Source organism: Muscardinus avellanarius (genome assembly GCF_963383645.1).
Source record: "Muscardinus avellanarius genome assembly, chromosome: 14".
Classification (NCBI taxonomy): Eukaryota; Metazoa; Chordata; class Mammalia; order Rodentia; family Gliridae; genus Muscardinus; species Muscardinus avellanarius.
In genome coordinates, this window is record NC_137800.1 from 69125306 (window position 1) to 69151025 (window position 25720).

Below are 25720 nucleotides of genomic sequence, written 5' to 3' on the forward strand. Positions count from 1 at the left end.
CCACCCTAATCCAAGCCACAACTTTTATGCAGATTACCATAAGGTTTTTGGATTCAGTAGGATTGGGGCATTTCTAGTAGGTTCTCCAGTATCTGGCTGAAGGAGTTTATTCTTTGGAAACCACATGAGTGGACATTAGAATCACCTGGGAGCTTTTAAAAACCAACGTACTTGGCCGGGCTGGTGATGCACGCTTGTAATCCCTGCGCTTGGGAGGAGGAGACAGGAGGATCGCGCAGGGCGCAGGTAAAAAGCAAGCCGCGCTGGCTTAAGAGACCCTGTTTCCAAATTAAAAAAAAAAAAAGTATAAAAATAGGTCTGGGAGTGTAGCCCGGAGGTAGAAGGGCTTCCAGGTACCCCAGTACCACCAAAATAAATAAATAAATAAACAAATAATAAATAAATAAATAAATAAATAAATAAAATAAAAACCGACGTACTTGGGCCCTACCTCCAGAGATTCCAATTTATTCAACCTGGGAACGAGATTGGCCATTTGTAATTTTTAAGTTTCCCTAGGCCATTCCTAGGCCATTCCTAGGCCATTCCTGTTGAGAAACCCTGCCAAGCCTCGGAGGAGCCGCCGATTTTGTTTTGCACACATTGCTCCTATTACCTGCTACTCTTCTCTAGGTCTTTCCATGTCTGGATCCTTCCTGTCCTTTAGGACTCAGATAGAATGTAGGCTCCTCGGGTAGGCGTTCTCTGATCCAATCTAAGATAGCACTTCCTGTCTTCATCACACTGTCCTATTCCTCTTCACTACGGAAACTTGTAAATTCTGCAAGATCCCTATGTAATGCATTATCAATCTTTCAACTGGAATATAGCATCTTGAGCATAGGCATCTTGTCTCTTTCATTGCTGTATCTCCACCACCTAGAACGTGCCTGGCACCGTTATTCAATATATGTGAACGAAAGAGAAGACAAAATCTTTCAACTTCAAGTTCTTCTTTCTTTTCAACCAGATTTTAATAAAAATGTGCCTTATTTATGCAATAGATTCGAATCATCCATGGAAAAGCATATTTTTTTTTCTAACTATATCTTAGATGCACTGGGTTCACTTTCTCTTCACAGATAATCTATATTAAATCTTCTGCAAAGGAAGAAATCATCTCTTACTGTATTTTCATATACAGTATTTGTTTACAATGCTGCCTCTTGGGAAATACAGCTCACACAGTGTGGCAGCCACGGCTAGGATATATTTACTAAATCAGGGGATTTCTGCCTAGGCTTTGGAGACAGAAGAGAAGGAACAGGAACTTGTAGACGGGTATAAAGATATAGCAGTGAGCAACAGTCACAAGAAAATATGAAGGCTCCGATTCCTTCTAAGAGAGGTATACATCCCTTTGTTTTCTGGGGGCACCACTTTCACGGATGAATCATCTGACAGAACCGTGTTGTCTTAATTTCAATGGAGGTAGGGTTACACACAAGTATCTTGTTTCACCAAAGTATGTTCAAGCCAGTGCTGAAAAATGTTCATCTGTGGGTCCTATGCTACTTGGTTTCAAGGAGGCAAACGAATCAAACTTCCATCTCAGGTAGGTGAATTAAGGGCACAGTAGACGGCCTTAAAATCACCCGTCGATCACTTTTGAAAAAATTACCTGTAAAAACGCATAACACAATTCTGTTGCTGGGGGAAAGATTCCATGACTCTGACCCCTTTAGCTGTCAGGGGCTCGGATACTTCCTCCAAAGTACCAAGGATCCAGCCTTCGCCCCTGGCAACAGGGCTGGGTTCAAGTGCAACCAGTTTTTCAAGCAACCGCCTCCCCTCTCCTCTCTCTGGTTACTGAAAACAAAGGACTCTGTGCAAGGAGCCGCGGTGGAAATCTCAGCGGCGTCTCCGCACAGCGCGGTAGGGGGCAGCCAACTACACCCGGGCAGAGGACAGCAGCCCAGAGCCCGCGGACAGAAGCTGCGGCTCCAGAGACTGCAGAGTCTGAGGGGACGCGGGGAGGGCGGGGGAGCTCCTGTCGCGGTGCACTCTGGGAGTTGTAGTCCTCGTGGGCCGCGCGCCTCGGCCTCAGCCCGGCTGCGCACTCCATTTCCCGTCGGCCCGCGCGGCTTGGCGGAGGCGAGCAGAGGGGGCGCTCGGTGATGAGCTGCCGCAGCGGGCCGGGGCTCGGGGCCGGGGCGCCGCAGCGGAGAGACGTTGACATCTGGGGACCCAGGGGACCCAGGGATCCTCGGACAGGCGGCGACAGCGGCCTAGTGGCCGCCGCGCGTCCTCGTGCTCGCCGTCTCCCTTGTCCTTAGACGCGCGGCGTCCGCCATGGAAGCGCATCCGGCCGCCGCCGGGGTCACCGGGCGCCGCGGCCCCGGCTGTCCGGAGCGATGACGGGATAGCGGCGCCCGCGGCCCACCTCCCGCCCGCGACCCCAGCGCCCCCCGCGAGAAGGAGGTCGGCGGCGCGCCCGCCTCCGCGCCGGCCCGCCCCCGGGGGGCGCTGCCGAGCGGCCCCGCAGCCCATGCCGCCCCGGCCCGCCGCGCCCCGCGCCCGCCGCTGAAGCCCGGCGCCCGCCGCCGCCCAAGATGTGGCACAACGTCGGGCTGACCCTGCTGGTGTTCGTGGCCACGCTGCTGATCGTGCTGCTGCTGATGGTGTGCGGTGAGTGCGGCCGAGGGGCGCGTCCACCCGGGCTCGGCTCCGCTCGGGGGCCACCTGCGAGGCCGGTGAGGTCCAGCCAGCCCACAGAAAAGGCGAGGACGGACGAGGGTCTGGTGGTCTCAGGACTGAGCGCAGGGGCTGTGTCCGCGGGCATCCCGGGGAAGCGGAGGGCGGGCTTCGGGCTGGGCGTCCAGGCTCTAGGTTAAACCAGACCCTGCTTCGCCGCCAGCGACCGCCCTCGATTGCCTTTCTGTTCTGGCCTGCTTTCCAAGGTGAAGTGATTGGCCAACCCCCACCCCCCTTTTATTTTAAATTTAATATAGGTTTTGACCTTAATGATAATGAGAGGTTTCACTCAGAACCAAGAAATTGTTTACTTCGAGTTCAGGCTTCAACTAAGTTCCAGTCAGAGATGTTGAGAATAGGCAGAAACGTCAAAACACGGGCTGCAGTTAAACTTCCAGGGTTAGGTAATCTAATTCTTAGCTCTTCTTAGTGGTGCTGTTTTGTGTGCTATGGGTATTTTCCTTTTGGGAATGAGAGGGCATTCAACTTTCTTCCCAAGGTAATGTTAGTGCAATTTTAGATTTTTTTTTCCCCCCTTAATACACTAACCACAGGTCTCAGCAATGAGGCTGGGCAGTTGTGAAAATCTGAAAAGTAAATGTGAGTTTATTATATTTAAAAAAACTAAAGTATGGGTTCGGGTTGATGCAGTAATTGGTCAGAATTCATAATACTACAGTTTATTTATTATGCAATTAATGTTTGATATTAGAGTTATGCTTGGAGTTATCTGCACTAATGTATTTATAAGTATTTAATTTTTTAAGTGATTCCGGGGATCAAATCCAGGGACTCACAAATGCTAAACACATACTCTACCATTGAGTTACACCCTCTAATTTTCTTTGGTTATTGTTGGTCTTCTTGTCACACCAGAGCTAAAGCTTCCAACTTAACATCTTCTTTTTTCTTTTTCTTTTTCTTTTTCTTTGGGGGGGGGTACTAGGGATTGAATCCAGAGGCATTCTACCTCTGAGTTACATGCCCAGCCCGATTTTTCTATTTCTTATTTGGAAATAGGGTTTCACTAGGTTGTTGAGGTCTCAATAAGTTGTAGAGGATGGATTTGAATCTGTGATCCTCCCGTCTCAGCCTCCCAAGTACCTGGATTACAAGTGTGTGGCTCCACACCCAGTACAGCTTTTTTTCTGATGAGATAAAGCATTTATCTCAATTTTCTGCTTGCGGTGCCTGCGTTTTGAGCTAACTGTAGATGTATAAGGTCCTTGAAGTAAGGAAAGCCAGATCCTTATGATTTGTTTGGGTGTGGTAAAGAAGGAAAGTACCTGTTATCCATTCGCATTTGAACACAGAAGCTGCCTGGACACTGGGATATGACATACACAGCATACCACACCTTGAATAGAATATTTACCAAGCTTCCTTTGAGACATAGAACTCCTAGTTGCTTTGCTGTCTCTCGATAGCTACTTTCATTCATTTTTCTCAAAGTGCCTTGCCTTTAGTTAACATGTAATAAGAGAAGTGAGGTCTAACACCTTATTTTGGTTGGAATGGTCAAGAACTAATAGCTTGAAGAAGTAATCAAAACTTTTTTTGTGGTTGGGAGAGCTAGTGATGCGGTAGGGTAGCCTCATGTTTCGACTAGAATAGAGCTGAGGCATAAGGAGAGGAGAGAAGGACCAGACTAGACTTGAGACAGAAACCAGGGACTGTATTAGTTTGCTACAGCTGCCATAGCAAATTACCATAGACTTTGTGGCTTAATCAACAAATTTATTTTCTCAGTTCCAGAGGCTTGAGTCTAAAATCAAGATGTTAGCAGGTTGCTTTTCTTCTGAGGGCTCTCTTCTTGGCCTCTTGATGACCTTCCTGTGTCTTAGGTGATCTTTGGTGTCAGTCTTAATCTTTATAAAGATCAACAGTTACTGGATTAGAGGCCTCACCCTAAGACCTTATTTACCTCTTTAAAGGCCTTATCTCCAAATCCTAACTTTGAGAGTTAGGATTACACCCTATGGATTTGATGGGTGAGGGAGGGAACACAGTTCTGTTCATAACCAGCACCTAGTCTGCTGCACTGGCTGGAATGTAAGAGTAGTTGGATAGTTTAGGCTTGTGTGCTTAAAACGATTGTTCTTAGCTGGTATGGTGTTGATGCAGGCCTATAATCCCACTATTTGAGAGGCTAAGACAGGAGGGTCAAGGTTCAAAACCAGCCTCAGCAATTTAGACTCTCAGTAACCTAGCAAGAGCCTGTTTTTTTTTTTTTTTTTTTTTGTGGTACTGGGGATGGAATTCAGGGCCATTCTATCTCCGAGCTACACTCACAGCCCTATTTTTTTTATTCTTTATTGGGAAACAGGATCTCACTGAGTTGCAAAGGTCCTCACTAAGTAGCTGAGGCTGACTGCGAACCACCATCCTCCGGTCTCAGCCTCCCAAATGCTGGGATTACAAGCGTGCGCCACCACCATCTCTAGACACCATCTCTGGCCTGCAAGAGCCTGTTTAAAAAAAAAAAATTGTTCTTACCTTTCTGGTGGTCATAATTCCCCTCTCCCCTTTATTTTGATATTGGAGATTGAACTCAGGTACATTCTATCTCCATACTCCAGCCCCAGCCCTTTTTATATTTAATTCATTTATTTATTTATTTATCTATCTTTTGTGGTGCTAGGGTTGAACTCAAGGGCATTCTACCTCTGAGCTACACCCTCACCCCTTTTTATTGTATTTATTTTTATTTTGTAAATTGCTGAGGCTGGTCTTCAATCCTGTCTCAGCCTCCCAAGTACTGGGATTACAGGCATGTACTACCACACCTGGTTTAGGTTTTATTTTGAAACAGTCTCACTAGGTTGCCAAGGGTCTTGCTAAATTTCTGAGGCTATCCCTGAACTTGAGATCCTCCTTTCTCAGCCTGTCAAATTCTGGGATTACAGGTCTGTGATACCACACCCAGCTCTCAATCCCTTTTGAAGTCCTTGGATACTGTAGGCATAGAGCTTTTATTCTTTAGTTGGGTTTTCTGTTTTCTGACTGAGTGTTCAGTCCGTTCTAGTACATACTAGACTACTGGAAACACTGAATGTTTGATGGGGCCTGTCCCAAGGAATCATAGTTTAGCTTGTTATAAAACTTTGACAGGGTTGTACACAGTGGCACATGTCCGTAATCCTAGTACTTTGGCGGCTGAGACAGGAGGATCCCAGGTTTTGGGATAGCCTTAGGAGGTAGTGAGACTTTCATCGTCAACTTAGCAAGACCCTGTTTCAAAATAAAAAGTAAAATAGGGCTGGGGTATAGTTCATAGCTCAGAGGTAGAATATGGCATTCAGAGGTGCCGTAGGAAAAAGAGAAAATAACTTTGACAGGCTCTTTCATATCATGAATATCTTTTTCTGCTTGTCATGACCTAGACTTTATTAACTTTTTTAACCACAGTTAAATATGTACAGATATGTCTCTATTTTTTGTGCGTGTTCTTTCCTTATGATATCCAATCCTAAAGATTTAAATACCAGCTATAGATAATGACTCTAGAATTTGTCTCCAACTTTTACTTCTCCCTTGAGCACTAGGCACTTGATTCAAACTTTTGTTCCAGCTGCACTTGCAGTTCTAAGAAGCATATCAAATTTAAATCTGATTTGCATCTAAAACATAACTCTTGATTTCCCCCACCTGTTTATTCCCCCAGTTTTGCCCATCTGAAATGTTTCACTCAGTGGTTCAAGCCAAGAACTTAGGTTTCATCCTTGATTTTGCTTTTTCTCTTATTCCTACTCCCCTCTCCCTATGCACATCAACCCTCTGTGAAAATCTGAAATATGTTCTTTTCTATTCTCAATGCTATTAGTACTGTCACTACTGTCATCTTGAATAAGAAAATATTTTATCAAAAATTCTTAACAGAAGAAATGCAGTTTCAGAAGTCAGTAGTAATTACAGAAAGGTACTTCAACCCTGTTTCACTTTCCTTCGAGAGAGAGAGAGAGAGAGAGAGAGAGAGAGAGAGTGTGTGTGTGTGTGTGTGTGTGTGTGTGTGTGTGTGTTGTATGGTATTGGGAATTGATCCCAGGGACATTTTATCTCTGAACTCTACCCCGTTTTTATTTTGAAACAGGATCTCCCTAAGTGGCAGAGGGCCTTGCTACTTTGCAGAGGCTTTCTTCAGACCATCCTTCTGTCTCATCCTGCCAAGAACTGGGTTTATAGGCAAGTGCTACCATACCCAACTTCCTCTTAGTTACTTCTATGTTTCTAGATAATATGTTCTTTGTCACCTCTGGAATTTTTAGTTTTAGACATAATTAGCTGAGCTAGAGTCTGCATTTCTTTCCCCAATTTCCATTAATAACATAATTTTTAGCTAATTTAAGTCAGGATTTATATTTTGGCCATGTAAGTATTATTTTCTGCTAGTCAAATGATATAATATGACCATACCTAGTTTCTTGTATAGTTCTCCATTTTTTCTTGAAGTTAATTATTGTCTTTAATTTACCTAGTATTACTTTTTTTATATGTGCCCATTGTTATTTGTCTCTCCTTTCAGTGTTTCATAATCTCTCAGATATGTTTATGAGTAATATTTTCCATATGTTTAAAGTAAATTGCTCTTCTGATCTTTTCCCACGCAGTACCAGAGTTCTTCCTTTTTAACAGCTGTCATTTGTACTTATTTTCACTATTAAGCTTGATAGTTGTAAACATTTGAGTTTGCAAATAGTTTTCACCTGAAAAAAAAAATTTTTTTTTTGTAGTGCTAGACACTAAACCCAAGGGCATTCTACCTAGCCTTAGTTTTCTTTTCTTTTTTTCGTGTGTGTGTGTGTGTGTGTGTGTGTGTGTGTGTGTGTGTGTGTGTAATGTTGGGGTTGGAACCCATGGACATTCTACCTCTGAGCTATATCATCAGCCCTGTTATATTTTTTTATTTTGAAACAGAGTCTCACTAAGTTGTGTAAGGCCTAAATTCCTGAGGCTGGCCAGGGAGTGGCAATCCTTCTATCTCACCCTCTCAAGTACTGTGATTAGGAACATGTACCACTGTGCCCAGCTTGTTTTTCATTTTGAAACAAGGTCTCACTGGGTTTCTGAGGCTGGCTCAAACCTGTGATTCTCCTGCCTAAGTGGGATTACAGGCATGTGCCACTATGTCAGGCTTGATTATTTATTTGTATTCTGAAATGTCATAACAATAATTGTGATATCTATTCCTTTAATTTTTGGACCCACTCAGATTTTTTTCTTCATTTTATTTTTTTATTTTTTTATTTTGAGACATGGTTGTGCTAAGTTGCTGAAGGTCCTCCTAAATTGCTAACCTGAGATCTTCCTATCTTTCCCAAACACTGGGATTATGGGGATGTACCACCACACCCAATATAGCTGTACATTTTTTTTTTTTTTTTTTTTTTTTTGGTGGTACTGGTGTTCCTGGAAACCCTTCTACCTCCGGGCTACACTCCTAGACCTATTTTTTATACTTTTTTATTTGGAAATGGGGTCTCTTAAGCCAGCATGGCTGGCTTCAAACCTGCTCCTCCTGTCTCTGCCTCCCAATCGCGGGGATTACAAGCATGTGCTACCACGCCCGGCAGATATGCAGCATTTAATCTCTATAAAAATGTTTGTTGTGCATCTGTCTACACACACACACACACACACACACACACACACACACACACGTAAAACGTATCTTGCATTGTTTTCTGCTTATCTGCTTTGGACTCTTCTATTCTTTGCAGTACAGGGGATTGAACCCACGGCCTTATATATGCTGGGCAAGCATCCTGCCACTGAGCTACATCCTTAGCCCTTTTTTGTGGTTGTTGGTTTGAAACAGGATCTTGCTGAGTTGCCTAGGCTGGCCTAGTACTTGTAATCTTACTGCCTCAGCCTCTGAAGTAGATGGAGTTACAGTTATGTAATCCATGTCCATTCTGGATTCTTTCCTTGGTTGGAGGTTTTCTGTAGATGTTTAATGATCTGGTCTCTGTTCACACTTAAGGATGAAGTAGTAAAAGGTGATTCTGAATTCTGTGTCCATTCTAGGCATATGACAAGGTGATTGGGCAGTGACTTTGCCTCTACATTAGGGTTATTCCCAGTTATGAGTATCTGGAGATCTATTCTTTGTGGTTGTTTTATTTCTCCCAAGCAGAATTCTCTTATTTCCTCTTCTTGCGTATCAAATGTGCCTGTGTGAGTAGACTTTCAACCAAAGTGTCTTCCTCCCTTCTACCATAATAATGGCCCTTCATTGTATTTTGGTTCTAACTGGTATTTCCCTCTTTCCATCTAGATTTTTTTTTACTCTGCTTTCTCAGTTGCTGCTTTGTCTTAAGAAATCTTATTTATTATTATTTTTTTGTGATACTAGGAATTGAACCCAGGGACATTCTACCTCTGAGCGGCACCCCTAGCTCTATTTTGTATTCTTTATTTTGAAACAGGGTCTCAATGAGTTGCAGAGGGCCTCACTAAGTAGCTGAGGCTGTCTGTGAACTGTGATCTTTCTATCTCAGTCTCTCAAATGCTGGGATTACAAGCGTGTGCCACCATGCCCAACTTTATTCTTTATTTTGAAATAGGATCTCACTGAGTTGTGGAGGGCCTAAGTAGCTGAGCTAATGGTTGGCGGTGAACCTGTGATCTCCTGTCTTAACCTCTTAAGTACCAGGATTGCAAATGTGTGCCACTACACCCAGCTCTCAGTAATTTTTTAAAAATAACTTATTCATCCTTGTTTAAGACCTTTTCTCAGTGGCTTCCCATTTGCCTGAAATACTATCCAAATTTCTTACAGGGCGGTCAATAAAAGATCCTTGTGATGTAGCCCTACCTGCCTCTCTGACTTCATCTTTATTCTCTCTGCTACTAGCATTCCAGGATGGGCCGGTCTTGTACCTTATGCAGGGCTTTTGTCCCCAGTCATTTATGGCTCTTGGTATGGCTGGTTCCTTATCATTCAGTGTTCATATCTACTGTCATCCCAGAGAGACCTTCCCTGGCCGCCTGTGGAGCCCACCAGCCACTTTGTCTCTTTTACCCCTTGTTTTCATTGCACTTGCTACTGTCTGACTGAAATTAGCTATTTCATGTGCCTGTTTTGTCTGTCAGAGAACAAAATTACAACCACTTAGTTTAATGATCTATTAAACCAAAACTCTTGAGACCCAAGTTTTCTCTGAAATAAAAAGGTGGATTAGGCTGTTACAGATGCTAGCTTAAAAAGGACGAGGTTCTGGGGCAAGCTTTGCATCTATAAGTAGTAAGGCTAAATGGCACTCGGAAGTATGTCCACCAGGCCTACAAACTGAGAGCATTTTTACAAGGAAAAAATGAGAAGGAAAGCATATTTACTGCAAACTTACATTGGCTATAGATAGAAGGGGAAGAATAACACAAAGTGGGGAAAGTTTTGAAACAGAAGGATTGTCCATAAGAAATAGTACTTGTTGATTTTGGGTTGGTTGTGATAGTTCAAAAAGTTTATATGCAAATAGGAGACTGTAGCAGGGGAGATGGGAAATACTTGTTGGGTTTTTTGTTTTTTTTGTGGGGGTTGGGTACTCAATATTGAACTCAGGGGCATTCTACCTTGAGCCACACCCTTTTTATTTTTTATATTTATTTATTCTGTGGTACTGGGGGTTGAACCAGGGGGTATTCTACCTCTGAGCTACACCCCCAGCCCTATTTTTTCTTTCATTCTTTATTTTGAAGCAGGGTCTCACTAAGTTGTGGCATCTGAGGTAGCTGAGGCTGGCCTTGAACCTGCGATCCTCCTGTCTCAGCCTCCCAAGTACTGGGATTACAAGCATATGCCACCATGCCTGGCTTTTATTTTTTATTTTGATACAGGTCTTGCCAGGTTGCTAAGGATCTGGATAAGTTGGTGAGGCTGTCCTTGAACCAGTGATCCTCTTATTAACCTTCCAAGTACTGGGATCCTAGGTGTGTGCCACTGTGACTAGCAGCTGCTAAAGGTTTAAAGTCTAGATTTTAACATACAATTTTGAAATGAAATAATCTTACTGGTTTCAGTCCATACCTTTTTTTTTTTACAGTAACTGGGGGTGGAATCTAGGGGCATTCTACCCCCGAGCTATACCTCTAGCCCTATTTTTTATTCTTACTTTGAAACAGGTTCTCACTGAGTTGCAAAAGGCCTCACTAAGTAGTTGCGGCTGTCTTCGAACCATGATCCTTCTGTCTCAGCCTCCCAAGCCCATATCTTTTAACATACTAGTTTCCCTTATTTATTTTCTACTCCATCCTCTCAGACTTTGTAATTAAATTTAGGATACCTTGGAATTTTTCTTTTATCACATTTTTTTAAAACTGCATAATCAGTTAAAGATTTGGTTTAGGCATCAGCAATGGTGGCTTCAGAAGGACTATGCGAGCGAGTCAACTAGTCACTTGTGTATTCTCACCTGAAAAGGATCCTGTGTCTTAGAACTTCTATCATAAGCTATCTTTCTTGCGGTGATTCTCAAAGCCTTTGCAGACATTGGCACTGATCTTTTCACTTTTAGGCCCTTTTGCTATTGCCACCTGTGATTTCATGGGTCTTTTTCTGGTTCCTTTAAAAGCCATCGCTATGGCATGGCTTCTTGACTTGTTTCTTGGCAAGAGAGAACAGCAGAATCAGGATCCAGAGCTAACGGATCTCTGCTGCACCTACAGCTCTATCTCCCTCAGAAAGATTTATCAGATCTTAATTGGTTTTTATTTCTTGAATGAGGCAGCACCTTACTCCATAAAATCCAATAAATGTTCTGGTGGGCAGAGTAAAAGAGGTTGGTTTTATAGACAGAGAAAGGCTGAAGAAAGAAATTAAAGAGCAACAGCAGATTGGTCATTTCAGAGTTAATTTCCTTGCAAAGCGTGGGGGGGGGTCGTTGAGAGACAGAACAGTAGAGAAATAACTGGTTAACATCAGCTTACTTCAGATTACCTTTTTTTGTGTGTGTAAGGATTAAGGCAGAAGGAACTTTGTTATCATGCCAGTTCAAAGTGACCTGCTTGGGGACTTTTAGTGCTCTCTCTCTCTAATCCTAACTTGTTGAAAGGTCAGATAAACAGCTAAGTTTCAACTTGGGGAAATGAAACTTTAGCTTGAGTGACTCCATCTTGATTTTTAGCCTGGTCTGTCCAGCAGATTAGTCCAAAACAATAGCCTCTGTAATTTCTTTTTAACACTACCAATTAAAGTGTGAGTTCTGTGAAGCCAGGCATCTCATCTGGTTTGTTTACTACTCTATCCTCGTATCCCTGAGTGTGCCTGACACATAATATAGAAGACTTGTCTGTGTAAGAGTGAAGGAAAATTCCTTAGTAGAAATTATTAAATTCCTATTACAAATAAGTCTTCATTGTCAAAAAAACCAGGTTGCTTCAAGATAGATAACCTTACATTATTTAGTTGAACTCTTATGTTCATTTGTTTTAGGTGGTAGTCATGAATGTCTAAAAATTAATAAAGCATGTTCTTTGCTGTTGAGGACCCTGTAATCCAGTAAGGAGGACACTCATACAACAGTATTGATAAAAGTTTCTTTTTTCTTTTTTTTTTTTTTGTACTGATAATTTAATCCAGGGGCACTCTATCTCCGAGCTATACCCTGAGCCCTATTTTATTTTCTCTTTGAAACAGGGAGGGTCTCACTAGGTTGTATGAATGTCCTCCTTACCAAAAGTCTCAGTATTGCTAAGGCTCTCCTCAAACCTGTGATCCTCCTGTCTTTGGGATTACAGGCATGTGCCACCCCACCAAAGGGATGCTTTCCCCTCTCCCTCCTTCCCCTCCTTCCTTCCTTTCTTCTTTCTTTGTACTGGTGATTTAAACCAGGACATTCTACCTTTGAGCTACACCCGTAGGCAAAACATATATATAATTTTTTTTTTTTTTTTTTTTTTTTTTTTTGCGGGTCTGGGGATGGAATCCAGAGGCATTGTATCTCTGAGCTATACCTCCTGCCCAGTTTTTTCTTCTTTATTTTGAAACAGGGCCTCACTAAGTAGCTGAGGCTGTCCACGAACTGCAATCCTCCGGTCTCAGCCTCCCAAATGCTGGGATTACAGGTGTGCGCCACCACGCCCAACTTTTTTTTTTTCTTTTTTTCTTTTTTCTATTTTGAAACAGGGTCCTCACTAAGTTGTAGAGGAGCTCACTCAGTTGCTGAGGCTGGACACAAACCTGCAATCTTTCTGTCACAGCCTCTCAAATACTGGGATTATAGGTGTGCATCACCACATTTGGTTGATTAAAGTTTGAACTGAGATAACAGTGGTAGAGTCTGGGAATGGCTGCAGCCTGATTGTAGGGTGACCCAGCAACAATGATGTCACTTCTGTCTTGTCTCTATAAAGACCATGTGGGATTTGAAATTTGGAGACAAAATTAGAATCCAGAATAAGTCCTCGAAGATCAGCGTGTGGGCCTGTTTTAAGATAGAAAAGTAGTTATCAATCTACCATCAGACCCATCTTTCTCCAGAGGTTGGCTTAGTTGGTTCCCCCTAGTTCAAACTGGCCTGAAAGACCCTGGGCAGACTACTAGCAGTCTTAGTGTAGTACCCAGTCCCAGGTTCCTGCTGTACGTAGCAAACTGACCCATGACTATGTGATCAAGTCACAGCTTCACAGCCACTTACCAGCTTTCTGACTTGAACAGAAATTCTCTAGTTTTAGCAAAGATAAGGGAATCTGGGAATACTGAGGTTTAGTATGTTTCTGATTATCTAACATTAGAGTAGAGATGAGTAAATATGAATTAATGGATATTTAAAGATGGACTTTCAAAGACTAAAGTCTGGTTTTAGTAATTTAAATGATTCTTAGTTTAATATGGTTTTACTTAGAATAACATCCATTTTAAAGATAATTGTGTTGATTGAAGAAAAGCATGAAGAGAGTTTTCAGATTGTCTAGTTCATTGGTTTTTATTTTTTATTTTTATTTATTTTTATTTTTTGGTGGTGCTGGGGTTCCTGGAAGCCCTTGTGCCTCCGGGCTACACTCCCAGACCTATTTTTACATTTTTATTTGGAAACAGGGTCTCCTAAGCCAGCGCGCACGGCTGGGTTCGAACCTGCTCAATCCTCCTGTCTCTGCCTCCCAAGCGCGGGGATTACAAGCGTGTGCCACCATGCCCTGCTAAGTTCATTGGTTTTTATGACATTCTGCAGAGACATTAGAAGATAAATCTAGGCACCTTAACATTTTAAACAGTTTGAGCAAACTGATTCATAAATCAGGCAGCAGCAAACTGCAAGCTGTTGGGTTTCTACTAATTAATGGCATATAAGGGGAAAGGTTCATGGCAGTGAGATAGAAGGAAAATATTTGATTAAAGTGGAATGCTTTAGTTAGATGGCTAGTTGGTGGAGTCTAATTAGTTAAGCTTTAGACTTTGCTGTTTATACCAAGTTCAGTTTTGCTTTGCTTGTGTAGGTACCTGAAGTACTGGAACCATCCCAACCTAATGGCCTATCAGTTATTATAAAGGTGTGTTAGAAGTCTGACAGATCATTTCTATATATGATTTTAAGTCAACTTTACTGAATTGTAATTAACACATCATATTGATATTACCAGTGTGTTTTGAGTGGGATGTTTTGTACATATCACATCAGCTTGGGTGACAGTATTGTTCAGTATCTCTGCGAAAGGACACCAGCAGCTCTCACCATACACTAGCTACTATATTATGGAATAGGAACCTTCCAGGCTGACCTTGAGCTCTGAAATGGGTCAGTTGGTGGACATCATTAAATCTTTAAATTCATGGATAGCTTTTAAAAAATTTTTTTTTGTGGTACTGGAGGTGGAACCTGGGGGCATTCTACCTCCAAGCTACACCCCCAGCCCTATTTTTTATTCTTTATTTTGAGACAGGGTCTCACTGAATTGCAGAGGGGCTCACTAGTAGCTGAGGATCCTTCTGTCTCAGCCTCCCAAATGCTGGGATTACAAGTGTGCACCACCACGCCCGGCTGGTGGATAGCTTTTGTGGGGGAGATGGGATCAGGCAAGATGGAGGTTGGTCGATTGGTTTTGAGTATCTACTCTGTGCCAATACCATTTTTAAAGCATAGAGAGCACAGTGAAACCTGATTAAACCCTACATTTCCTTCCTTAAGAAACCTGTATCTCATGGAGAAGGCAATCAGTATTAATGGCAGATGAAAGTGAGCATGAGATACTAAAGCAAACAGACTAGAGAGCTCATTGAAGAAATAGCATTTTAGTAGGATTTTAAAATCATGTGTTAATGATGCTTAAGATTCTCTGTGACCTAGTGGTGGCCTCATGTTTGTGTGGTTTGTCCCAGAGGGGAAGAAGTGGGAGCCAAGGTGATAGAAACCATGCTGATGCTTGATGAGAGTTTATTGCAGGTTAAGCATTCTTTCTAGATTGTTACACATAGAACCTTTTAATTACCAATTGACTCTAGGAACTACTGTTATCTCCATCTTATTGAAGAAGAAGCTGAGGCCCAAAAGGTTAACTTGCCCAAGTTGCAAGTCTGTTCAGTTAGGATTTATGGCAGAGCAGTGTGGTTTTAATGGGTCTCTGAGAGATAAAATAATTAAGATAAAACTGGTGATGACCCAGTTGATGGGTAGTAAGGATTGACAGAACAGAGAGTGGCACTAGGAATGTAGAGAAGAAAATAGATGGAGAGGATTTATTAAGGTAGAATCTACCACACTAGGATTAAGTAAGGGAGGAACAATAAGCTGAAGAGAAACTACCAGAGAGATAGGCAGAGGATAACGTACATTTAAGGTACTGCTAGATAGACACATACACACTTTTTTTCAGATGACTTCAAGTCAGCCAGGTAGACAGAGATTCTCTTCTGGAACTTAAGAAAGGTGGAAAATATAGATGAAAAATTGGCCATCTATGATGAGATAATATTTGGATCAGTAGGAAGGTTGCAGTTACCAAAGGGAGAAGAGAACAGAGAGAGAGAGGGGTTTAGGGTTACTTTTTAATAATTCTTAAGTTTATTGGATAAACGAGTTTTGGATATGTAGGTAATTGTATTATAATTTAGTATTATATTTAGTATTATATTTAGTATTAAATTAGTATTATAATTTAGAATTGTGTAGATTGAGTAGTAGTAGCTCTAGGAGCTTCTTTCTTTGCCCACTATGTCATTGAAAAGGGGGTGTACAGCAGAAGGGGGAGCATAGTAGAGCCGAAAGAGCTTGACTCTCTTTGGTATAGCCTTCATGTGGACTTGAACATATATTTTACAAGTGAGCCTTAGATGCCTTCTGAGTAAAGTAGAGATAAGTCATAAGATTAGAAATGAACAAAATCCGGGCGTGGTGGCGCACTCTGTGCCAATACCATTTTTAAAGCACGATTGGGAGGCAGAGACAGGAGGATTCGCACAGGTTTGAAGCCAGCCCCGCATGCTGGCTTAGGAGACACTGTTTCCAAATAAAAATGTAAAAAATAGGTCTGGGAGTGTAGCCCGGAGGTAGAAGGGCTTCCAGGAACCCCAGTACCACACACACACAAAAAGAAATGAACAAAAGCTTTATAAATATGTAAGATTTGTATTGAGCCACCCATTTAGCCACTTAGAAACTTTTGTATATGGTACTGGGGATTGAACCCAGGGGCGTTGTATCTCCATGCTACACCCCTAGCCCTATATATTTTTAAATTTTCATTTTTTAAAATTTATTTATTTTTTATTGGTGCAATGTATTCATACATCATAATGGTATAAATAAATATAATAAAATAAAAAATGGTATAAATAAATATAATGGTATAAAGAAAATACTTTTGTAGACATACATGCACACATCTCCCAGTTAGCCCCTACCCGTTCCCCACCCCGATCCCTCCCCATCCCTCCTTCCGATGCTTGGCTTAGTGGTTGACATCTAGTTTTATAGCAATTTATCCAATATTAACGATGATAATCTCACAAAACAGTTTCATTTGTCTGATACCAAGCTTTTGATGACTAAAAGATAACAGTTCAATATTTCTTTTTGCTTTCTTTCTTACCAGAGAATATTCTTTTCTTTTCTTTTTTTTTTTTAGGTGAAGTTATCATACATTTATTTATTTATTTTTCAGAAGAAATCTATCCTGATATGGAATATGGACTCTAGATACCCAAAACAATCTTGAAGAAGAACAAAGCTAGAAGATGTATATTTTCTGATTTCAAACCATATAAAGCTACAATAATTGAAACAGTGTAGTACTGTTCTAAAGGCAGATATATAAACCATTGGAGTTAAATAAAAGCTTAGAGATAAATTCTTCCATATATTGTCAAGTTATTTTTGACAAGGTTTCCATGAACATTTGGTGGAGGAAATAATAATCTTTTAACTAAATATTGTTGAAAAATAATAATTACATGAAAAATAATAAAATTGGACCCTTACCTAACACATATACAAATATTAACTCAAAATAGATAAAAGACATAAATATAAATCTTAAGACTATAAACTTTTAGAAGAAAATCTGGGTCATAAAACCTCACAACATTGAAATTGGCAGTGATTTCTTGGATATGATTTCAATGGCACAGGCAACAGAAGAGTATACAAACTCCCTAAAAAATAAAAAAAATATTGTATATCCAAAGACACTGTAAACAGAGTTAAAAGTTACTGATAGAATGGGATAAAATATTTCCAAATGCTATATATGAAGGTATATTAATATTCCAACTAGAAATCCTAAAAATTAGCAACAATAAAAGCAAACAGTACAATTTAGAGATAGGTAAAAGACTAACATAAATAATGAATCTCCACAGATAACCAATCTTAGTTGTCTGTTGGATGGAAAATCTTATTTCTCTGGTTCTGGTGTGTGTTACCTATTTCTTCTTTGTAGTTAATCTCTTTGAGTATTTTCTCTAGCGCTGGTTTTGAAGACATAAATTCCTTCAGTTTCTGTTTGTCGTGGAAGCTTCTTATTTCCCCATCTAATTTGATAGAAAGTTTTGCTGGGTAGGAAATTTTTGGCCGGAAGTTGTTTTCTTTCAGAGTTTGGAATATGTTACTCCAAGCCCTTCTGGCTCTCATGACTTGTTTTGGGAAGTCTGGAGTGATTCTAATTGGTTTGCCTCTGAATGTCACTTGGCCCTTTGTTTTTGTTGTCTTTAAGATTCTCTGCTTGGCTTCCACAGTGGTCATTTTGACAATTATGTGGCATGGGGATCCTCTTTTCTGATCCTCTCTAACGGGGGTTCTATAAGTTTCCTGGACCTGTGTATCAACCTCTTGCTCTATGTTTGGAAAATTTTCTGCTATTATTTCCTTGAAAAGATTATTAATCCCTTTGGTTTCACCTTCTTTTCACTCCTCTATTCCAATTATTCTTAGGTTAGCTCTCTTAAAATGGGCCCATATTTCTTCAATGTCAGATTCCTGCTGTCGGATTTTTTTTTCTAAATTAGAAACTATGCGTTCATTTTTTGAATGATCATCTTCTAGGAGTGAGATTCTATTCTCCATGTGGTCTAATCTGTTGTTTGTACTTTGAATTGAGGCCTTTACTTCATTAATTGCATCCTTTATCTCTTTTTGACTCTCTCTGAATTCTTTTCGAAACACCTCTATTATTTCTACAGTTATTTTCCTGATTTGATCTTCTATAAATCCCTGAATTTCTGTTTTATCGGGTTCTGATGTTGTGGGGTTGTGGGCATTCATTGCTCCATTGTTATTCCTCTTTCCCATGATTTCGGAAGTTTGTGCCTTCTCTGGGTTCTTCCCTAGGTTACTACGACTTCACTTAAGGTGCTGTGGATCTCGAGTCTGTAGTATCTCAGTCCCCACTACTCCTTTACTGGGTTGTATCGCAGAGTCTCAGACCCAGGGAGTCAATTGAGGCTGCTTTAGACCATGGGGGGTGCCAGGTTGAGCGTTCTCCTATGGTGTAATATCTCTGCCACCACCACGCCCCCACTGGTTCAAGTCCCTGGGAGTACAGTACTGGGATTTCTCCTCTAGGGGCCGCAATTTGACTCACTGTTGAGTGCACAGATGGAGCTGTCGTGAACTCGGTGAATTCACTGCTGCTGCAGCCGGTAGCAATATGGCACTGCTGCCACACCCTCGGCCGTGAGGCTGGCGTATTTCTTTTCTGTTTTTGAACTCCACTCTGAGTTCCTGCAGGGTGCGCTGAGCCCAGCCCCTGGGAGCTTTAGCTGCTCTCTGCGCGGAGAAATCTGCCGAATCCCGCCCGGCTGTTCCGCAGCGGCTCACCTCGGCTCGCTGTCCGCCACTCCTCTCTGGAGCTTGGTGGGCTTTTGAGTGCGTTGGTATGGTGCCGTCCAGTGAACTCGCTGCTGCCGCCAGCAGTAAGGCGTTCTCGGGCGTGAGGCTGGCATATCTCCTCTCTGGTTTCTGAGCTCCGTTATCTAAATTTTCATTTTGAGACAGGGTCTGACTAGGTTCATGAGAATCTCACTATTTGCTCAGGCTCATTGAACCTGCGATCCTCCTGTCTCAACCTCCACGTACCGGGATTACAAGAGTTCGCCACCACACTTGGCTCTGTACTAAAACAGTCTTGAGAAGTGTCTCAGTTTCTTTGGTCTGACATAGCAGAATACCATTGCCTGGGTGGCTCATAAATAACAGAAATTTATTTGTCATGGTTCTGGAAGGATAGGAAGTCTAAGATCATTGAACTGGCAAATTTAGTGACTGGTTCATAAATGGCAGGTTTTTCACTGTGCCCTCACATGGTGGAAGGCAAAGGGGTGAAGGTGCTTTCTGGGGTTTCTTTTATAAATGTACAGATTCTACTCATGAGGACTCTACCCAGTAACTAATCATTTCTTGAAATCTCCACCTCCAAATACCATCACCGTAAGGATTAAGTTTTATTATATGAATTTTGGAGAAAACATTCAGTCTACATTAGGTAGTGAAATCATACTGTCAGTCTTTATAGGGTGTTTTGTGTTTTAGCCTTACTTTCACAATGAAAATCTGAGAAATTTGATATGCTGTTAAAATTCATTTCTCTGTCATAGGTAGCTGCTGTGTTCAATAGCTGTGAGTCACTTTGAACCTTTATTTTCTAATTTAGAAATTGGAATAATGAAGCTGATTGTGGTGGCACACACTTGTAATCCCAGTACTTGGAAGGCTGAGACAGGATTGCAAGTTCGTGGCTAGCCTCAGGTACTTAGGCCTGCAGCTTAGTGAGACACTGTTTCAAAATAAAAGAATAAAAAAAATAGGATTGGGGTGTAGCTCAGAGATAGAACACCCCTGGGTTCCATCCCCAGTACCACAAAAAAGAAAAGAAAGGAAAAGAAATTGGAATAATGGTTCCTGTCTTAACCAATTAAGAGGAATTATGAGGATTAAATGAAATGTTGACTATAAACACACTTGTGAATTGAAAATCATAAAATTGAAAGTGCAATTAAAGTTACTTGCCTGGGTTTATGGTATATCGCCAGCAGTGGTTCATCATTCAAGTTCATTTGCCATTATTACCCTTCCGCTGCCAGTACATTTATCTTGCATAGAAAAACAGTGCACAGTGTTTCATTAATTTTATCTTTTGGCCTGTGTTTAGTTATTGGGCTACACAAGTGAGTGTTCCTTTGGTTATCCTAGATAACCAAAAGGAGCACTGTATTGCCAGCCAATTGTTCTGACCTAGAGCACTTATCAGTGTGAGACTGGAGCAAGTCGCAAACTTACCTTTCAACTGTAAAGAACTGCTGTAACTTTGAACAGTCAACCTTAAATTTTTATTATATTTCTGACTATGGGCGATCCTTTTCTTCTCACCACCTCTTTCCTTTCTCTGTCCCTCCAGTCTCTCTCTAAATCGCAGAACATGGTACATGTCCATAGAATAGGAGTAGGTAAGAAGTTTCTGATGTGTGCATATGAGGTTCGAGGGGGAAGAATCCAAAAGATGTGCTCTGCTGTAGGCATGCAAGGCACAAAGGGTAAGCCTTTTCAGAAAAAAGTAGCCTGGGGGGTTTCTTCTGTCCTTCTCCTCCCCAAAGTCCTCTGCCCAGTTGGGAGGAGTTAGTACCCCCAGGGCTTATAGTCCAAATGAGGCTAGTTTGGTGGTCGTTCTGCCCCCTTGTGTCTGGTGCCTCTCCCTGTGCAACACACAAACTTAAATACACCCTTCTCTCCTATAGTTTGGTGTTCTCTTCTCACCAGTAATATGTAAAGGTTGATGCCTCATTTTATATTAAGAAAATTTCCACTTGTTTTCTTTTACATTCATAGTATATAAGAAATTGAACTCTGAATACATACATGATACATTGAACCATTCTATTAACTAGACAATAAAATTTTACTTAGAGCAGAGATATGCTCTTTTTTAATGTGTCTACTCTCTGCCTTAGTCTGTTTTCTGTTGTTACAGAATACCACAACTGGGTAAATTATCAAACTAAAAACAGAGTTTTATTTGGCTCACAGTCCTACAGGTTAGAGAGTCCAGGAGAATGGTGCTGGCATCTGGTTGAGGGCCTTTGCATCATAACATGGGGGAAGGTCTGGCAAGCACAGGGCAAGACATTCTGATACTTAACCAATTCCTATAATAATGGCATTAATTCATTAATGAAGGCTGAGTCCTCATGACCTAGTCACCTTGTAAAGGCCTCTTAATACTGGCAAACATGACACATTTCAACAAATTTTGCAGGGAGCATTCAGACATGGTGTGGTCCATGGCATCATTCATCATATGCATGATCCTCCTGTGGCAGCACCGCACTCATGAGGTGTCTCATGACGCACTCACACTCTTCCTGTCCCACTAGTAAATACTAGAGTGGCTCTTGTTTCCTTTTCTCAAGGGGAGTCTCTTCCAGCATGCTCTCTGGTCTGCTATTGTCCAACTCTTCAGCCCAGGCACAAATAAAATGATATAGATCAGAGCCTTGTTAGTCAGCTATAAAAAGTGTGACATACCAGAGTATATGAATGGGACACATTAGATGGTATATGCAAAGCTGTTCTTCATAGTACCTGTCCCCAGAGGTATTTTTTTTTTTATGAGCTATTATTCCCATGTCTAAATAAAGTAGCCATTGAATATATTATTAGCAGTTTTTTTTTTTTAATCTGGCACTATCGTTCCTCTCTTAGTTTCTTTGCTAAATCATGCTTTTCCTGGTATATACTCATTAGGTATTTTTATTTTTATTTTTTGTAGTACTGCAGATAGAACCCAGGGGCATGCTCCCTGAGCTACACCCCCAGCCCTTTTTTATTTTTTGTTTTGAAGCAAGGCCTTGCATGGTTGCTGAGAGTCTTGCTGTGTGGCTGAGGCTGTCCTTGAATCTGTGACTCTTCTGTCTCATTATAGGATATGTGTCACCACACATAGCCCATTGGGGTTTTATAATGGCTCTTTTTCCAAAATAAATGTTCTGGCTAGTTACTTTTCCTCCAATCTTGCTGGCATTTTTTTTAGCGTCACTCTTTGTTTAAATTATTAGCATTCTTGATAAATACTGTGTTGTACATAGAAGATTAGATGTTACCAATCCTAGGTGCTGTGTTGTAGAGACACCCCCTTCCAATTCCCATTCTTCTCAAAATTACAGTTCTGTAAAAACTTACTCACTTTACTCAGACAACAACTTGTTGAACTTCCTTCAATTTAGTGAGTACCACTGCAATTCTTATCAACACTGTAATTTATCTCTTTCCTTTGCACTCCCCACCCTGTCATTACAGTAGTCCTTGTGAAAAACCAGCATATTCTTTTTGGCTGCCCAGCAGATGAACTCACAGTCTCATGTTTTTGTGTGTGTGTGTGTGTGGCAAGCGTTGTCACTATCCACATCCTTTCCTGCAAACCTCACACAGAATATACCCAGACAGAATAGCACACTTTCTGTTTGCATATCTTCAGCTTTGAGGATAAGAATCCCAGAAGCCTGGAGTCTGCATGGTTTGGCTGATGTAGGTGGGAGGAGACGGGGGAGAGTAGACATAGCAGTCATAACTGCCATAACCTACTGCTACAAACCTTGGAGTTTTTCTCACTGGAACCACCTGAATATTTTTTTCTTTTCGTACTGGGGATTAAACCCGAGGGGCATACTACCTCTGAGCTATACTCCAGCCTTTTTTTTTTTTTTTTAAGTATTTTGTTTTGAGACAGGGTCTCTGAGTTGCTGAGTGCTTCACTAAGTTGCTGAGGCTGGCCTCAAACTTGCAGCCACCCAAATACTGGGATTACAAGTGTGCACTATCACACCTAGCTCACCTTTTGGATTCTGAATTGGGATTGAATCTCTTATATTAATTGGTTCCTGGCAAATTTAAAATTTTTTTGAGGAGGTTCGTTTTGTTAAAATTGGAGAAGAGAATCTATAATCTAGTGGAATGCTCTTATATCCCAACACTCAAACAGCTATTGCAACACAATCTTGAAAAAGAACAAGGTTGGTAGATATATATGTTCATTTTTATGGTCGATTTGTGTGTGTATGTGTGGTCCTGGGGATAGAACCCAGGGGCATTCTACCTCTGAGCTATACCCCCAGCCCAAATTTTTATTTATTTTGAAACAGGGTCTCACTAAGTTGCAAAGGGCCTCACTAAGTAGCTGAGGCTGGCTTCAAACCTGTGATCCTCCTGACTCAGTCTCCGAAGAATTGGAATTATAAGCATGTGCCACCAAGCCTATCTATGGTTGATTTTTTTTTTTTTTTTTTTTTTTTTGTGGTACTGGGATTGAACCTAGGGGTTTTCTTCCTCCAAGCTACACCCATCCCAAGTACTGGGATTACAGGCATGTGCCACCATGCCCCGTGTGTATGGTTGATTTTTTGACAAAGGTGCCAATACAGTGTACTGAGAACGTATTAATTTGGAACATAATTAAGATATTTTACAAAGTTAGATACTTTACACAAATACACACTTGACCAAAAATATTTATTGTGTGATTCGGTTATTACTCAGCACTCAGAGTAAAAACTTGAGAAATAGATCAATTCAGAACTCTGAAGCTTAGTCCATTGGAGTCCAGGGTATGTTAAACTTGTTTTTGTTTAAAAGATTCTGAGAAACAAATAACATTCAGAGTTTCCCCTAAAGTGTCCATTATCTTGGCCTAGGTTTTTTTTTGGGGGGGGGCAGTACTGGAGATGGAACCCAGGGACATTCTACCTCAGAGCACCCCCAGCCCTATTTTTTATTCTTTATTTTGAAACAAAGTCTCACTAAGTTGCTAAGAGCCTCACTAAGTAACTGAGGCTGGCTTTGAACTTGTGTGATCCTCCTGTCTCAGCCTCCCAAGTACTGGGATTACAAGCGTGCTCCACCATCCCCGGCTGGCCTAATTTTTTAATTTTTTTAATATTTATTTATTTATTTATTTATTTATTTATTTAGGTGGTACTGGGGTTCCTGGAAGCCCTTCTCCGGGCTATACTCCCAGACCTATTTTCGTTTTATTTTTGGAAACAGGGTCTCTTAAGCTAGTGAGGCTGGCTTCAAACTAGCGCGATCCTCCTGTCTCAGCCTCCCAAGTGTGGGGATTACAAGTGTGCGCCACCACGCCCGGCTAGTTTTTTTAAACACAGGTATAAAAGCCAGTTGGATTTTGTTTTCACAAAATGCCGGCCACCAGAATTTACTGCTGTTCATTGCTTCTCAGTGAAACTAGTGTTTAAGTAGAGGGCATCAAGAGGACACATTAGAATAAAAACTCTTTACAGTGATTAACTTTGTTTATTTTATGCTCTTAACATCTCAGAGTCACTACGCATGGGTTTAGAGGTTTTATCCTATTTGTTCTTTTACTGATTGATGTTTGTTGCTTAATGTTTTTCGTATGAAGATGCCACATTTGTGTGTGTGTGTGTGTGTGTGTGTGTGTGTGTGTGTGTGTGTGTGTTACTGGAGATTGAATCTAGGGGCATTCTACCTCTGAGATATAACCCCAGCCATACTTTTTATTCTTTTTATTTTGAAACAGTCTTACTAAGTTGCAGAGTCTAAATGTCTTAAGTCACTAGCCAAATAGATGATTGTGGTCCCCCCCTCCCCCAGATAATCATCTCAAAAAGTGACTTTAAGCCGGGTGTGGTGGTGCACACTTGTAATCCCAGAATTAGAGAGGCTGAGACCGGAGGATCGTGGCTTGTGGACAGCCTCAGCTACTTAGTGAGGCCCTCTGCAATTCAGTGAGACCCGGTTTCAAAATAAAGAATAAAAAATAGGACAGGGGGTATAGCTCGGAGGTCGAATGCCCTGGGTTCCATCTCCAGACCCGCAAAAAAAAAAAAAAAAAAAAAAAAAAATGACTTTAGAGCTAGGCCTGGTGGCTCATGCTTGTACGCCTGTAATCCCAGTACTTTGAATACTGAGACAGAAGGATCATAGGTTCACAGCCAGCCTCAGCTACTTAGTGAGGCTCCTTGCAACTTAATGAGACCCTGTTTTAAAACAAATATAAAAAATAGGGCTGGGGGTATAGCTCAGAGGAAGAATACCTCTGGGCTCGATCCCCACTACAGCAAAAAAAAAAAAAAAAAAAAAAAGACTTTAATCAATCTTTTTACTTGGATATTATAATCTTGTAATTTTAACATAGATTCTCCAAGCTTTGGTTCTGAATTTCATGAAAAGTGAAACTGATTTTGCCATTACTGTGTAGTCTCAGTTTATCTTTATGCCATGTACATAAGTGCTTAATATTATTATATAAATATATATTATAATCACAGTTGTACTTATTTGTATTATATATACAGTTTCACAGTATAACCCAGTTAGCTATGATTTTCTAAATTGGTAAAATCGTGTGTAATGGTGGTTCTTAATGTTTTTGTCTTTCTTTAGGCTGGTATTTTGTATGGCATCTGTTTCTATCTAAATTCAAGTTTCTACGGGAACTGGTAGGAGACACAGGATCCCAGGAAGGAGATCATGAGCCTTCAGGGTCTGAAACTGAAGAAGACGCTTCATCCTCTCCACACAGGATAAGATCCGCTCGCCAAAGAAGGGCGCCTGCTGATGAAGGCCACTGA

The 25720-nt window shown here is 41.2% G+C and overlaps 1 protein-coding gene across 1 annotated transcript; it reads left to right on the forward strand.

Annotated features, from left to right (window-relative positions):
* Positions 1-2552: 2552 nt before the first annotated feature.
* SMIM13 (small integral membrane protein 13) lies at positions 2553-25720 on the forward strand (the record flags this gene model as incomplete). The annotated part of the gene is made up of 2 exons (XM_080710810.1): positions 2553-2628; positions 25533-25720. 2 exons carry the CDS (start codon positions 2553-2555, stop codon positions 25718-25720), a joined length of 264 nt encoding a protein of 87 aa, XP_080566936.1.